The sequence below is a fragment of the Myxocyprinus asiaticus genome, chromosome 3 (genome assembly GCF_019703515.2).
Source record: "Myxocyprinus asiaticus isolate MX2 ecotype Aquarium Trade chromosome 3, UBuf_Myxa_2, whole genome shotgun sequence".
Lineage (NCBI taxonomy): Eukaryota > Metazoa > Chordata > Actinopteri > Cypriniformes > Catostomidae > Myxocyprinus > Myxocyprinus asiaticus.
In genome coordinates, this window is record NC_059346.1 from 12,769,710 (window position 1) to 12,786,937 (window position 17,228).

Consider the following 17,228-nt stretch of genomic DNA (forward strand, 5'->3'; position numbering starts at 1 on the left):
TATATTGCATAATAATAAATTCAAAAGACCCATTTGTGGTTGTCTTTCTTTATTAATCATTTATATTTAAATTGGTCCCTGCTGCAACATATAACAATCACTTTGCTACACATAGTTAACTGGAGACCTTTTAACATATATAAATGCATCAGGATATTGTTTATTAAGTTGTCAAGCATCGACTTAATCTTGCTGCTAGCAGCTAGTTACTTTAACAGCTTCGTTAGTACTACGGTTTAGCAACAGGAAGTGAGGGGCGGTGCGAAATGAAGAGTCACTGCACGTCACAACACACCAGATCGACTGGGGGTAAGGGCAATTTAGATATCTGAAAATATAATTTTGACTAGTCAAAACTGAATTACATATATCTCTAATCATCTTTATGGATGTGTGACGTGACAAGTTACGAAATCTGTAGATTATCACTGCAGATATCTTAAATGGAATTTCGACTTGGCAAAATATATTGTTCTATATTACTAGTCAAATTATAATTGCAGATATCTCAAATTAGCATTCTGAATGGTCAAATTATAATTGTGACTTGTGAAAGTGAAATTGTAGATATCTAAAATAAAATTACGGATAGTTAGACAAAAGCTTTAAAAGCCAAAATGGTTTGCGATAAAAACACAGACCTTTGTTTATTATCCGCCCCACACGTCACGTAAAAAAAACTAAACGAGCTGTGATTGGTCGCTTTTCATGCCGGTCAGATGGCCCCTTCTACTACAAGCCGTTTTGGCTTTTAAAGCTTTTGTCTAACTATCGTAATTATATTTCAGATATAAAAAAGGATTTTTTTATTTTATTTTATTTTTTGTTTTGTTTTTAAGTGGGGCATAGAAGAGAGGCAATTTGCATAAGCATTTTAGATATCTGTAAAGGAATTTTCACTAGTAAGAATGTTGATTTAAGATATCTCTTTTAAAATTCTTCTCAATCGGATTAATAATAACTGCAGATATCTCCAAATAAAGATCTTCCTGGTCTGTAATCAATTTGAGATATCCATAAATACATTCTAGATATCTTTAAATGAAAATTGACTAGTAAATATTCAAATTAAAGATATCTCCTATTAAATATTGACTAGTCATAAATCTAATTCAAGGTATCTACAACTATACTTTGCCTAGTCATACCTTAGTTTCAGATATCAAAAACATGTAATTAGGATATCTTTAATGATGCAGAATTGTAGATATTTGTAACTGAATTATGACAAGTCAAAACCATATTAAAGATATCTTTAATTTCTGACTAGTCATAATTCAATTACAGATATCTGCAATTGATTTTATTACTTGTAACAACTTAAATAGAGATATCTTAAATTATAGTTTGTACTAGTAATACATCAATTGTAGATATCTGTAATTACAATTTCTACTAGGGAAAACTATTGTAGATATCTGAAAATAGTTTTCAATGCAATCCTATGGAAACAAATGACTGGTCAAGGTTGCATTGCAGATATCTTAAATGTAAATTATGACTAGTCAAAAATGCATTGCAGATATCTTAAATGTGAATAACTACTAGTCAAAAATGCACAACAGATATCTGAAATTGGAGTTTTGACTAGTCAAAACATAATAATGGTAGTCAAATCTGAATATTAAATGATAAAAGAGCCTGCCATACCCCTTCCAATTTTGTGCGGTTCAAATATGTGCGCTGTGTGTAGGGGATATCACGAATATCAAAAGATTTGTAGTACATGAATGCGTTTCTCAGGCATGCCAAATGTATAGAATTTTGTAGGTATAAACCAGTAGAAACCTAATATATATATACAGCTAAATCGAAATATTCTCACAGTGTGACTGAGTTGGGACTACCAACTGATTAAGTGCAGATATCTCTTGGACTCTCTGAAGGCAAACAAAGCTAGTTACATTTTCCTACAGTCAAAGAGCATTAGATTTTAGACAGAAGGAAAACTGATAGCTTGATCCATAATAACTATGGAAATGTATCTTAGTTCTTCCAAAGTATTTATAGTTTTACATTTACATTACATTTACATTTCTTAATGTGGCAGACGCTTTTATCCAAAGCAGCTTACAAAAGAGGAACAATACAACATAAGCGATTCATATTAAGGAGACAGAAAGAAAAGTGCTGCATTGAAATGTTTCAATGTGCTGTGTCATGCGAACACATCTTTTAAAAATGCGTTGTAGCAAATAGTTCTAAAGAAAATATAAAAATGCTTCTCACAAAGTTGCCAGAATTGCACGGGTCAATACCCACGTCCCCGAATGAAGTACGTCCGGAATCTATTCATACTACTCACATGCATACCTAAAGAACGTACTGTTTTACCGACTGAGAAGTGCATCCTTCATCAAATACAGTACATATTGTGGCAGTACGTGATTTCGGAGGCAGGGTATATGCGACCAGGAACATGCATTAAAAAAAAGGTACATATGGTCATGTAACTGATTGTATATTTACAATCCAATGAAATGCAGCACACACAACATGTTAAGACTTCTTGAGCATATTATAAATAATCCTTTTAAACTGCTGTAGAGCCAAGGAGGGCGGGGCCGGGCTGGAATGACGCACGCCCGGTCCCCAATCAGCCTGATGGGGCGCGCGAGGGATAAAGGCGGCCAGGGACGACAGTTCGAGAGAGAGAGAATTACAGGCAGCTGTACTGTGTGTGTTTATGGTTGTGTGTTTTTGTTTAAGTTGTTCATTAAATTATTATTTAAGTTGTCAAGCCGGTTCTCGCCTCCTCCTTTCCCTCGAACCCCCTTACACCTGCATTTACTGAACTCATTATTTAGTTTATCAGCTGCTTGAGTCAGATTGTTGCTCCCACCTTCTCTCCTGTTGCATGATAGTGCACTTTTGGCATGGTGCCGAAGGAAGGTCGGTATTTGTACATGGCTGGGGTGGACGGATTGGTGGGTTTGCTGGACAGGGAACTCTCTAGAAAGTGAGACACAAATTAATTAAATGACTCAACAGTGCTGTAATAAGATGCACCACCAGATGGCAGCAGAAGTGCAGTTTAGAAAAATTAAACAGCCAGCTAAAGGTGGCAAGTCAAATATATTTATTATATTAGAGCACAGAAGTTGTAATTACTGTTTTTAAATGTGGTGCTCACAAAAAAAATCTTCTAAATAACCTGCAGTAAATGTTAAACGTTTGACCATGACTGACTGTTGTTCTTTAGAGCTACTTGCCTTCGCTCGAGGTAAGCTGACTCTTGAGTTGGTTGTAGCGTTCTGCTTTGGGTGGCAGAGGCGGCTGTGATTCCATAACTTTATCATCCACACCATCCAGGCTTGTCTTAGACTGAGGCAAACAAAAAAAAAAAAAAAAAAAAAAACATGATTCCATTTACAAATTCATTTCATTCTTAAAATGGTTCCTTTAAAACAGTCGGCAATTAAAATCTAAGTTATGAGCCTGTATGGATGCAATTATGAACTGCAATTATTGCACCCCCTAGTACAATAACTGAAATGATTAAAAATCATTGAAATTCCAGGATGTAGGCAGACAGAGAATTAAAAGCTTTTGCGGACTCACTTTGGTTCGTAGGATGTTACTATGGATACCATTGTCAGTGACTTTTACATTAATGTGGCGGGTAGAGAGGTCAGGACGGAGGAATGGTGGTTTGATAGTGATGGGAGTTTTTTTCCTGGGATCAGAGATGTACCTGCACAACAGAGATTCACTGTCAAACAACAGCAGCTGACATGATGTATGTTGAAACACCAAGCTTTTCATTGATATCTTCCTTCTAAAACCTTACAACTCAGTTGTTTGTTTTATATAAAGCATAAAAGCTGTGTATACTGGGTATACAACACCCCTCCTAGCAAAAACATTCATTTTAAAACACCTTGTAAGACCAAATCAATGCCACAATCAGACCCATGCAGGTGGGTTATACAATACTTAAAGGGATACAGTAGTTCACCCAAAAATGAAAATTCTTTCATCATTTATTTACCCTCATGCCTTTCTTCTGCTGAACACAAATCAAGATTTTTAGAAGAATATCTCAGCTCTGTCGGTACATACAGTGCAAATGAATGGTGGCCAGAACTTTGAAGGTCCAAAAAGCACATAAAGGCAGCATAAAAGTAATCCATAAGACTGCAGTAGTTATATCCATATCTCCAGAAGTGATATGATAGGTGTGGGTTAGAAAGAGTTTAATATTCAAGTCCTTTTTTACTATAAATTCTCCTCCTTGCCCAGTAGGTGGTGATATACACGACAAATGTGAATCGCCAAAAACAAAAGAAGAAGAATGTGGAAGTTAAAGTGAAAGTGTAGATTTATAGTAAAAAAGGACTTAAATATTGATTTGTTTCTCACCCACACATATCATATCGCTTCTGAAGACATGGATTTAACCACTACAGTCGTATGGATTATTTTTATGCTGCCTTTTTATGTTTTTTGGACCTTTAAAGCTCTGGCCACTAGTCACTTGCAGTGTATGGACCTACAGAGCTGAAATATTTTTCTAAAAATCTTCGCTTGTGTTCTGCAGAAGAAATAAAGTCATAAATATCTGGGATGACATGATTTCATTTGTTTTGTGCCTGACCTTAAAAAGATTGTCCTCTGTTTCTTTTTTGAAGATGCCTTTATGAGTCATAAATCATTAACCTTGGCTCCGATCTGTGTTTATATGGTAGTCACTTTCTCTCCCCATTGTTTCATGAGTTGATTCTAATCTTCACTGCTGTATGCTCTTCCTGCTTGAGTTTTATAATACAGGCGAGAAAAACAGGACACAATCTACTTTCCTATGGACTCCTATTCTTCTCAAAACCCCTCTAGACTATCCTCTGGATAGTCCAACTTCTTTTATCCTCTCTGTCTCTCCGCTGTTTGTTTTTGCGGCACTAATTTGTCTGCCGTTAATATTTATTGCAGTACTTTTTAATGGCTTCAGACATAGAGTATCTTTCTCTTAATCAAATATGATTGCTACATATGACTGAATATATAGATTATATACTGTAAAAAATTATGACAGTAAAATCCTTTTTAAAAACCATAGTGTCATTTTCCTCACTCTGTTAGCCCTTATGATGTTCTTAATGCGATGAACATTCAATGAATTCACTGTTCTATAGCTCTTCCATTAATGTTCCTTGCATCCCATCTGTTTTGCGAACAAAAAACAACACAACCTAATGTAAATTAATTTAAAGTGAAATAAAACGCCCAACTGTCTGCTCCAATATGACTCATAGAGTAAGACAGCTGTCAATTGCCTGTCAGGGGCTATGAAAATGAGCCAAAGTGCCCAGTATCACTACCGACTTTCTCACATTTCTGGTAGGTGTGTGTGTGTAGTAGCCAGTATGTGCCAGAATCTCCTTTACCTAGAAGCGAGCGGACTACACAAGATGTATTTCACGTTGCCACAACAACCCCGAGTAAACGGATTCACTCCTCCTCGAAACTTTCCTGTCACCTGAGAACAGAGAGATAGGATTAATTCTTTCAGCATACTGAGGAGAGTGGAAAACAACTGTCCTTGACTCACAGGATTGTAATGTGTAATAATAATAACAGGCTTTGTAACAAATGTTATGCTCAAACAACAGAAGGCAATCCAGTTGGAAAGATATAAAGGTGATTCTGAGGGGTGTGAAAAGTGTGAAAACATTTGCCCACGATTCCGCCTCTATTTGTGTCCATGTTGTATGCAGAGGACCAGATTTACATATTGCACAGTGTAAATATGTACATATGTGCTTTACCTGTTCATTTGTGGTGCGTCCTCGGGCAACTAGAACCATGTGGAATCCAGTGAGGCCCATAACTGGGATGAAGAACAGCCCAGCCACACACATAACCACCAGGCTGGAGGAAGGAAGAGTCAAGGAACCCACAGTCTCTTTTACAGAACATTAACATCTTGTTCTAACTTGGTGTGTCACGACAAGTTTTCAGCATTCTCACTGAAAGCAAAATGTTGCTTGAAGCGACAAAGTCACAGCCAATCAGAACATTTTTGATGTTCAATATACAGAAACATGATTTTGGACCAATGAAATCTCACTGTGGGCGGGGCTACACAGCGCAATGGAGCAAAAATACAGCGATGGGAGGAAGGTGCCTCAGGTTGTTCCTGGCAGGGTACTATTTGTTCTATTGTTCCTGCTATTTGTTATTTAGTTGTTCTTTCTTTGCCGCAAGGTCTCTTTTTGAATTAACTTCTCTTTTGGAAGGATACGTCACAGTTGTGTGGAGTGCACTCAGCCTCTCAAGGTGGTGCAACACGAACAGCAGGCCAAAGGAAAATACGCCCAGCATGTGAGCACTTAAAGACAGTAGAAACAAGAAGAAATAGCGATAGTTCCTCCGGCCAATGCAGTTGTTCACCCATGGGCAGTGATGGTCAAACTCCTGCAATGAGAAGGAAAGTATATGTGTGAGTGCTTGCCATTTTTGTAATAATTGTAATTTTATATTATTAGAGGAACGCTGGTATGGTATGTGTGTGTTAGTGTGTCTCACCTCTACGCAGTTGTCACAGACACTGCAGTGAGAGCAGCGTGGAGGTCTGTAGAAGTGGCATGTGGCGCACCACTTCATCCGCACCTGAATTCCCTTTATCTCCACATTTTTATAGAGCGGAGCTCGGAAATCATCATCTTTATCCTCGTCCTCGTCCGCTGGGGTTGGAGGAAAGATGGACAGAATTTTGGATATCAACTAGCGAGTGACTTGCTTAGAAATATACAATCACTGAGCACTTTATTAGGAACACCTGTACACCTACTTATTCATGCGATTATCTAATGAGCCAATCATGTGGCAGCAGTGCAATGCATAAAATCATTCAGATACGGGTCAGGAGCTTCAGTTGATGCTCACATCAACCATCAAAATGGGAAAAAAATTTGATCTCAGTGATTTCGACCATGGCATTATTTTTGGTGCCAGACAGGCTGGTATGAGTATTTCTGTAACTGCTGTTCTCCTGGGATTTTCACGCAAAACAGTCTCTAGAGTTTACTCAGAATAGTGCCAAAAACAAAAAACATCCAGTGAGCGGCAGTTCTGCAGATGGAAACACCTTGTTGATGAGAGAGGTCAGTGGAGAATGGCCAGACAGATAACCACTCTGTGCAATTGTAGTGAGCAGAATAGCATCTCAGAATGCACAACACGTCGAACCTTGAGGCGGATGGGCTACAACAGCAGAAGACCACGTTGGGCACTTTATTAGGACTCTAGTGTTCACAATAAAGTGCTCAGTGAGTGTAGTTTGCCTTCATTTATAACAACACAACATGCAAAGATACTTTCATCTGTAGGCACCGTACCTCTGGGAAATACTCCTGGATCCATGAAGGTGGCCATGCTGAAGTTTGCCAACACAAAGAGAAAGACGATGCCATTGTATAAAGGCACAACAGGGGAGATGGCCTTGGTTAACCACGGACACCTGCAAGGGTACAACACAAAGAGAGAGAGAGAGAAAGAATAAGGATTATCAACTAGAATGCTAAAGTTGACAGTTTGAAGAAGAATTTTCTTTGAATGATCAAAGCACAGCCTGTGATTGTTCATTCCTCTTCAATAAATTGCTGCATCTTGCCGATGTTCAACTTTACACTGAACATCAACAGAATATCAAATAAAGTAAAAACAAATATGTGCAATTATATGTACTCAAACTAATTTCTTAAACTCAAAAAGCACAGTAGGGGAATGTCTTCTGGGTAAACCGCATTAGTAGGAAAGCAAATGGTACCCAGTACACACGGACAGCTAAAGTGGGAAAATGGTGATTTCTCCAAACCAGGACCAAGGTGGACGGTAGCGGCTCCTCCACCTTCAAGCGACCGGCAGCGGCTTCTCCCCTTACCGGTGGACGGCAGCGAGCTCCTCTGCCCTCCGGCGGACGGGATCTCCTGGCGGACGGCAGCGGAATCCGCCTTCGGGCGAACCGCTCCAGTACCACCGTATTATACCCCCTCTGCGTTGCGATCCTCCGTCAGCAGCGAGGCTCTCTGACGGCGCGTCTTCCTCCATTCCTGGGTTTTGGCACCAGTGTAATGGGGTTCGGGAAAGGAGGTGGTGGGAACCGGATCAACACTCAACAAGACTTTAATTTTAACATAACATCAAACTGGAACATAATAACAGATGTCGACCACGAACACACACAGCTCCGTGTGTGTTTCTCTCTCTGGCATCCCCGGCTCCTCCTCTAATCTCTCTCCCACTGATTGGGCAACTCAGTGCCAGGCGTGCACCCTCATGGCCCGGCCACGCACTCCTCTTCGTCACACAAACGTAACCCGTATAAAATGTAGTCTGGGTTGTTTTTTACATAGATTTTAATGATGAGGGCATGTCATGCAAGATGTCCATGCCGACAACAGCCTATTTTGGCTTGCTTCTAGAAAGTGACAGATGAATTTGTGCCAAAATAAGGTAGAGTTTAATTGGACCTTGACATCGAACTGTTTTTGTTGTCAACAACAAAAGATATGGGAAGGGTTTTCTCTTCCCTTTCATTTATTTTGCAGTCATAATTATATGCGAGTATATTGCTTGCTGTGTTTTATTATTTGCATAATGCTTTTTTCCCCTGCTGTCTGTGATCAGAACAGACCGGCGATCCATTTTTGGGGTGCGATCCACCAATTGAGAACCACTAGATTCCATAGATGTTAACAGAACATTTAGCAGCAAGACGACATGTTGTAAGCCACTCCTTGTTCCCCTACCTTAAGTCCTTTCATAATAATAGCGCTCTTGCTGGGCCATGCTCAGGTCTTATTTAAGCTGGGTTAACAGGCAGATCAAAGCGTATACTTGAGCAGTTCTATACTTGAACCTGAGGCAATGAAGTCTATTACATTTCTTGTAGTCTGCCAGAACCAGAATTTCTGGCCATGAACTGCCCACTTGACAGACATGTGAAACGACCAACCACAATTTGTATGGTAGATGTACAAAACCTGTCAACATGGTCCTGGTCCTATTGTACTCCAAAATCAAAACAAATAAATAATAAATAATTTTTGCATGTAGAAAATAAAGCCTTTTTAGGGCCATTAAGAATTTTTACATTGTGATATTTTCATGACAGGTACTAACTCTTTACCCTCTAATCTCATTTCCACAATTCAAAAAAAGATGGTCATTATGATATTCTCGTTACCGCAATGTGAAAAAATTATTTATGTATTTATACATAATAGTAGTACTCCCTGGGTACTATAGGTAGACAGATATATCGGTTTTACAGATTAATCGGTGCCAATAGTTGCTTTGATGGAACTATCGGTTATCGGAAAAAAATCTATGCCGATAGTTACCAATATCTTTTTTTCCACATTTGTTTTTTAATTTCTTATCAATAAACTTAATTTGGTGAAATATATACATAAAAAACCATTAATCTGGTGAAACTATAGGCTATAAAAAGCTTAATCTGGTAAATACTTTCATACAGAGCACTGTAATGAAGCAAAGTCTCTGTCATTTCAAAATAAGAGTCCCCGGATTGTTTATAGTTAAAAGTCCCGCATTATGCACCAAATCTTAATTTTTTCTGGTTATTATTGGGATATTGCTTTAAACAATAAACTGCTTTTGGGATTTATTCATTTTGGGATTTACTCCAAAAATAAATAATGGTGTGGCCTTCTCAATGAATGGCTGTACAGAAAACACTGGGAAAAATTGCAAAAATATTTGTAGACTAAATGTTTGTATGATCAGCATAACTGTATCTCCAAAAGTAGTAAGTGGTGATTACTCACCAATAGAAAACAAAGTGAAATTTGCAATACTGCTCATGAATATCTAGTTTACTTGCTTGGTTATATCAACCCGGTACCTTTTAAACACTTTTTTGTTCTTAGGCAGACTGCTAAAAAGTAATTTAGTCCATTGGTCGAACTGTAGACTGTTTATGGTTTCCAAGAAACTGAGCGCATTAATATAGAATTCAATTTATGTGTGGTCACAGGTGTGCAAATATCGGCAATTTTACCATGGCTTTGAACACGGCACATGCTATAAGATTTTTGGAACTAAAGCTATTCATTTTATAAAACTGCAATGCCTCTCGCTATGTCTATTCTCCTTTCTCCATCTCTCTCTATGTAGGCAGTTGATAATGCTACTATTCTCTCAAACCCAGAGAGGAAAGCACTCACTGATACTCTGTTTGCACAGGAGGAACTCCAGGCTCTTTGAAGAGGTGAGGTCTGTCATCTCACATATACACTTAATCTCTCTAAAGCTATACACTGTGCTCATTCCATTCAGTTTTTCAGTCAGTTCATTTTTTTAATGCTTCATTTTATTTGCAGACCTAAAAATAGGAGTCTTGAGAATACAAAGCACTATTGCAGTATGTTATAGCATTTAGACACAGCAGTAATGAAGTGGAAGATAAGAATGATAAAGGGGCCAGATTCACCACCTTCAGACAGAACAGATCAAAAAAGATGCAATAACTACTCCATGTATAATCTAATCACGAACAGATGACCTTGAAAAAATGAAATCTAGTTTTATTGCCCGTGTGAACATCTCCTTGGGGGTAAACAAGAACGTCAAGGAAATTATGGAATAAACACATCGCCTGTGAAATGTAATAACACTTGATCTACGAATATCTGTGAGACAGACAGCAGGAGGCACTCATGAAGCAGTGTGCAGAAAAGCCTGATGCGCCCTGCCACCCTCCATCTGAAAAACAGGGTGGAGATTTTATGAATATGTTCAGCACTTACTTAGTGTGTAGCTTTCTGTTTCTCGATATAAAGAGGACGCAGAAGGTTATGGGAAATGCAGGCCACCTATAATCCATGTAAGGGATGGGACAGGATGAATAACTAGTCCAATAACCAACTCGATTAGTACTTGAGTCAAGTCAGTTTGATTTGTATAGTGCTTTTCACAATACATATAATTTCAAAGATGCCTTACAGAAAGTAGTGTCATAACCTCAGTTTGGCATTTGGCTTGTCTACTGGAGGGATTAAAAGGTCTGGGTTACAGTAAGGTACTTACAAACAATGGAATTATACAAAAGTATAGCCATAAGACGTAATCAATATGCGTGTTAACATGACTTTAATGTGATACAGTCGCTTACTAACCTTTTCTGTGTAAAGTTATATACAATTTTGCAACTTTGTTGCCATGATGACGTAATAAACCCTAAAATCACCATGTAAACAATAGCTCTTTTCAAACATACAGCATTTTCCAGAAAATTTACTGCAATTTTCAGGTTAGAGGTCATGTGTGAACACGACCCTTTTGAAAATACTTGTAAATTTTACTTAATGATAAGTTGTATCATTAGTACCTATAAATGTTCATTTTGATGGTAGGTGTGAACAGAACATGCCATCATTTACCAGTAAAGGCAACTCAACGATTTTCCTGTAATTTACCTGGTTGCATGTGTGAAAGGGGCTACTGATTTAAACACCTTTACAGATCAAATAATATATGTAAGTGCTTTTATAAAATGATAAACTTCACATTTCTGCCCTCCAAAAATTGCCCCACCCCCCGACAAAATATTTTTTGTTGTAATCAACATTATGCCTATGCCATGAATTCTGTTAATATTCCTTTAATTGTGGCGAGTAGTTACTTGTCAAATGGTTTTAGCATGCTTTTATCCACAGTTACTAACATTAACTGTCTTCATGAAACTATCTGGGGTTAAGTGCCTTTTGGTCTGGGCTACAATGTGGATAAAGGATCTTGTCAACTCCCTACTTTATGGGAGATCTAAATAAAGATCCTTGATAGAAGCAGCCCAGATCTTTTACCATTATGCCCAAAGTATACTTTGGTCAGACGCGAACTCTGAGCGCCAGCATATAGGATGCACGATGCAAATTTCATCATCAGCATAGTGCACGAGCACTGAACACGTGCAGCCCGATTTTTCTAACTGCGCATCTTTGAATGTGCAGAATGTGCATGCACGTGGAATTATTTGCAATAATTAGTGGGTGACGGTCCACGAGGTGGCAACACTTACAGGCAGGGTTGGGAGGGTTATTTGTACTGATAAATGTAATCAGTAACAATCCAATTACAGCAATATGAAAGTAATGTAATCATATTACTTTCCATTACTTTTGGATCACCACAAGGGCACATATGTAAATAAAGTCAAGATAAAATCAATGTGATCTCTAAAACTGTAAATTATGCCTTAGTAACGAAACACAACATGTTTGAGTAAAATTATGAGTACTGTTGTAGCTGTTATTATATCTAAGAAAAAGAAACATGTACACTGTACCCGGAAAACGAGCTGTTAATGTAGAACAACTCAGTATTTTTAAAGAAATCATGTGAGTTCTCTGTTTGCAACAGAAAAAGAATTTCTCATAAAGCAAATATAATAAGAACCGATGCACTGAATTATGTCTTGGTTAACATTAAACTGAATCTGACAGGATATACCTCAGATTCAAAAACACTGCAAAGTGTAATTCTACCATGTATTGCAGTTAGTGTGTATAGGCAATTGTAATTTGCACTATTCATTAACTTCAGACTGTATTCAATAGGTAGATCACACGTTATCATCATCATCGTTATTGTTGTCATAATTAAATGTTGGAGAGTGTCTTTCCTCTGCTTGCTCATGATCCAAAGTCACCAGCTAACAGTTTATGGCTGATTTCTATCTTTCTGTTTAAGGAGGATTTTAAAGGAGCCAAGAAGTGTTGATTCCAAAAATATTAAAAAAAAACTAGTTTTAAAGAATAGATCAAAACAGATTTAAATGTTCAGTGTGTCTTTTCAGTAACTTATTCCTAATTACTATAAGTGTTGAACATGTTACATTTGCCAGAATGTATCCCTCACCCAGACATTTGTTCTCAACAAAAATGAATCAAAATCAGACAAATTCTTCATTTAACTCTTTTTTCTAAGAATTTAAAACACATTTTCAATTAATTTGGTATATATGTGTACAATTTGGATTTGTTAATAATGATCAGGGATGCAAAATCATGAGAAGCGAAAAAGGAGATAAAGTCATAGCAGGTTTTCCAGAAGTAGATTTTTTCAGTAGATTTTTGTATTGATGTTGTATTCAAAACTTTTGTTTTCTTAAATGATGAAGGTTAAAGTACTGTTCACCTGGGGGAGGGGTCATTTTTTCAGATTCAATATGGAACAACATACAAAACGTCTTGGCTAATATAGTACAGTTCGCATTTGCAACCATGCAAACCAGGGATTTCTATGCCGTACCAGCAATGATGCGCAAATCGTGTAAGTATTGGCAGCTACTCCTGCTCCCACCAAATGATGAGGGCCACGGATTTCTTTCGGCACATAGGCGAACTCATTTTAGCACATTTTAATATTAACTAATTTTAACTAACCTAGTTAATGTGCTTTCTGTGTGGCTCTTATTACCTTCAAATTCAGGTCCTTGGATAATGAGAGCATCTTCACAGCTGGAAGGCATAAATTCCACTGAACTTTAATGTTGTTTAGTTTTCCTCTTTTAAAGAGCAAATAATGCATGTTCTTCCGTGGCCATTGCAGTGAAGCAGCTGTTTGCCTCGAGAGCAGAATGCTGATGTGAGACAGGTGTTATTTGTGCATGCGACAGTAGGAGGCGCTCCTGACTCCTGAGAGAGAGCCTGAAGAGAATGCGAATCTAAACCATCTCTCACTCTAAACAAACAGCTGTCGGTATCATTTTATGTCAGGAAAATGCACTATTTCTCTTGTCAGAAATTAAAATTTGTAATCCTGACAGTAATCCCAATTTTTTTTTAAATGTAACTAATCTGATTACAATGGGGTTTGTTTGTAACTGTAATGGATTACAGTTAGCTAATTTTTGTATCCTGATTACCTAACACAATTACAAGTAATCCGTTACTCCCCAAGCCTGCTTACAGTTAAACTGTTGCTGTCACAAAGAAGCACTAGGAGAAGATATAATCACCGGTAAACAATAGGAGACAAATGTGGAAACAACAACAGTGGATGTGCACATCACAAACACTCTATGAGGAAGTCAGGAGATACCTGCATTTGTATATCTCCAGTCTAAAGGACTATAAAGACAACTTTGTGTCTAAACTCCTGAGGAGAAATAGTCCAGTATCTCATAGCAGTCGTTGGTCGCATATGCCAACTACCTGTGCGTGCGCGCACAGTTAAATGAAGTATACTTCGACTGTACGCAGATGCTAAGCGTTAGTGTCAAAACCGAAGTATACTTTGGGCTTTAGTCTGCATCCACTCGTCTACAATAAGCCCACCATTTTTGTAAAAAAAAAAAAAACACAGCCATTTTAACAGCCAAAGGGCTTTACTGGAAGTCTGTATTATGTTTAATACAGTAGGTCATGCCTTGCAGGGTGTCTAATACCTAGCTACTACCAGTATTAGCATATCTGTGCCAGAGGCAGCTGTTCTAAGGAGCCATCTATTCATGAGGATTATGATACGTCCGTAAAATCAATATAAATAAAAGAAATGAAATTGTCAACAACAGCTTTAGGAAAGCTTTTAAACTGGGGCTAGTTAATTCACAACACAGTGATTCTTGGATAAAAAGAGAAACAGATTCAAATAGATTCTTCTGGAGGTTTGTTCAAATCCCCAACCAACTAATAAATCCTTAAAAGCACAACTAATAAAAATGTAGGAAACCAATAAAAATTTCGTGGGTTTTAGTTTTTTTTGCTGGGATCTGTCAGTGTGTCATAAGATATCAAACTAATTTTTTTCCCTGTATGGGAGTGTGGCATCATTGATATGCAGCATACATACCTCCAACGATACACACCTCACTGGACTGATGGATGTATTTCAGCAATCCACATCCCATTGACTACACAAATATTACATCTATTTGCCAGCTCTTTATTTTCAATCCAGAATAGAGGCTTTTGAAGCTTTTGAAGTCCAACCTATCATATCTGCCAGAGTGTGTCTGTGCTGAAAATGCAACATCAGTTCTTGGCTTATGTGTAGTACACATTTTTTATGGATGTATGCCATCTTAGGTATTCAGAGATAACAACACCTCCATTCATTCCTGTTTTCAACCCTTTTCTACACTGCTGCTTGAGTTATTACAAAGCACTGTAGACCAATTAGTGAACCTTAGGAGTTCTGTGTCTATAATAAACAACATTCCATTAATCAACATGTGTGAAATCTCCATGATGTATAATGGAGCAGATGTGCTGAGTCCAGAAAAAGAGAAAGATGGTGATGGGTTTGAATGCAGATGATCATTAATCAATCAGACAGGTTCTTACTGATGATGCAAAAGAGGGAATGCTGAGGTGCTAACGCCATGCGGTGAACAGATCCACCCTGGAGCGAAAGAAATCAAACTAATTTTTCATTAGGAACATGTCCTGCATTCTGTACAGCCACACTAAAAGAAAAGTGTTTGGCCTACATCTGCTTCATTAGAATCTCATAACACTAAATAACTATTTTTCAGCCTATGTAAGGCTCATTTTAATTACCACAGAAGCACGTCAAGTCTTAACTATCAGCAAAACGCAGAATGAGACATTCTGTGTGCAAGCGTTCTTTATGTGGAGTTCAAAGCGCCGCTGGCATTGATGCCCTGATGTGAATCATGAACACAGCTTCACGACTGCTGTAGGAAAGCAGATAGCCACAGTCTACTGGCAGATTGTAGAGGATTTGAGTTTAAGAGATTTAGTGCCCATTGCAATGAAAATGCAACCTATGTGGGAACTAGTTCTTTCAATTAGTCAAACTCTCAGTTAGACTTTGGGAATTGTTTAATGTTACTTGAATTGGTGCTATTTTAGTACATTTCTATCTTTATACTGTGGAAGGCTTTGTTTGGAAAATGTTAATAAAGCATTATATTGTTACATATTATTTTATTTCCTTTCCTAAAAGGGAAATAAATGCATTTTGACAAGAAAAGAAGTATATAGTGTCAAATTTCAGCACTTTCAAAACTTCAGGTTTTGAATGATGTATAACATTTTATTATCAATAGTCAGGAACTTATTCAAATGATGATTTGTTTATAATTGTTTTTTTGTTTTTTGTTTTTTTGCTGAACTGCATTTTTATCTGGACACCTGAGACATAACAATGGATTATTTACCCAGACAAGCTGAGAGACAACCTAAGGTAAGAGCTGATAGAGTTTGTGGCTAATTCAGTGTTCATTAAATGTTTATTAAATGCTTGACATGTTCAAATGAGATATAATAAACAAATAAACATCTTTTAAAAAAGTAGAATAAATGAAAATTAAAGTTATTAGTTATTGGATTATTTTGTTCAAATAATCATCAAAAGAGTTTGAAAGTGAAACTGAGAATAAAAAATAGAATTAAAAAAAATTTCATTTCTGCGCCAATCAATACTTCTGTAAGCCCTAAATAGCTGCGCATTGTGAAATAATGTCAACAGTTAACCGTCGTGAATGAATCCTTGTCACATATTTTCTCTGCTAATCTGCTGTCATCTCTGCTTTGCTCTGACAAAATAGTTTAAGTATTGATATAGTACAAAATATGATTTTTTCGTTCCAACATTGCTGTTGTGTTAACCACAAAAATATTTAAGGTATAAACGTTAGACAACGATGACGGTCGGACCACTGATATTTTTTTTTTTTTTATAACAAATTCACAGTTGGAAGCATGGTGATTCGGCCTTCACACCTCAGGATTTGAATACATTTTCAATAATGATCAGAGTCTGCAGAATCACAGAATAAAGTCATAAAATGTCATAAAATGCCATTAGTTATAAAAGCTAGAATGTCATGGAAAATGATATATTTAGGATGAAAATTAATGTTTGAATGCACAATGAATGAAATTAAAATTGCGATATGTCCTAGTGTGATAATTATACTGCAAAAGTCTTTGATTTAATTTAATAAATCTGCAAGTGATGCACGCTTCAAAATGAATGTGTGAAGCCAGCCGCTCATACACTGAAAACACCTCATCATGATCATCATGCGCATTCTTTTGTGTGTGAGATGACAGAGAGCAGAACACTCTGAAGTGTGCAGCACATACAGACTATGTATTTATTTAATTAATTCACAGCTTCACGGGTATTAATAATGGTTTACTGTGAATAGTGAATTTCTACAATGGCATCTGTGACTGAAAATTGTTGATTTTGAATGATGCTACATCCACGCCACTAGGTGTCACTGCAAG

The 17,228-nt window shown here is 37.3% G+C and overlaps 1 protein-coding gene across 1 annotated transcript in view; it reads right to left on the minus strand.

Moving 5' to 3' along the window:
• The window catches only part of LOC127418614 (palmitoyltransferase ZDHHC8B-like), a 106,234-nt gene that overhangs the window by 9,579 nt on the left and 79,427 nt on the right, over positions 1-17,228 (minus strand). The window contains exons 2-9 of the mRNA XM_051659256.1: positions 7,338-7,459; positions 6,526-6,683; positions 6,242-6,414; positions 5,766-5,868; positions 5,385-5,476; positions 3,562-3,694; positions 3,213-3,324; positions 2,843-2,952 (exon numbers count right to left, since the gene is read on the minus strand). Coding sequence (XP_051515216.1) covers positions 2,843-2,952; positions 3,213-3,324; positions 3,562-3,694; positions 5,385-5,476; positions 5,766-5,868; positions 6,242-6,414; positions 6,526-6,683; positions 7,338-7,459 — 1,003 coding nt within the window. The remainder of the gene's footprint in view (positions 1-2,842; positions 2,953-3,212; positions 3,325-3,561; positions 3,695-5,384; positions 5,477-5,765; positions 5,869-6,241; positions 6,415-6,525; positions 6,684-7,337; positions 7,460-17,228) is intronic.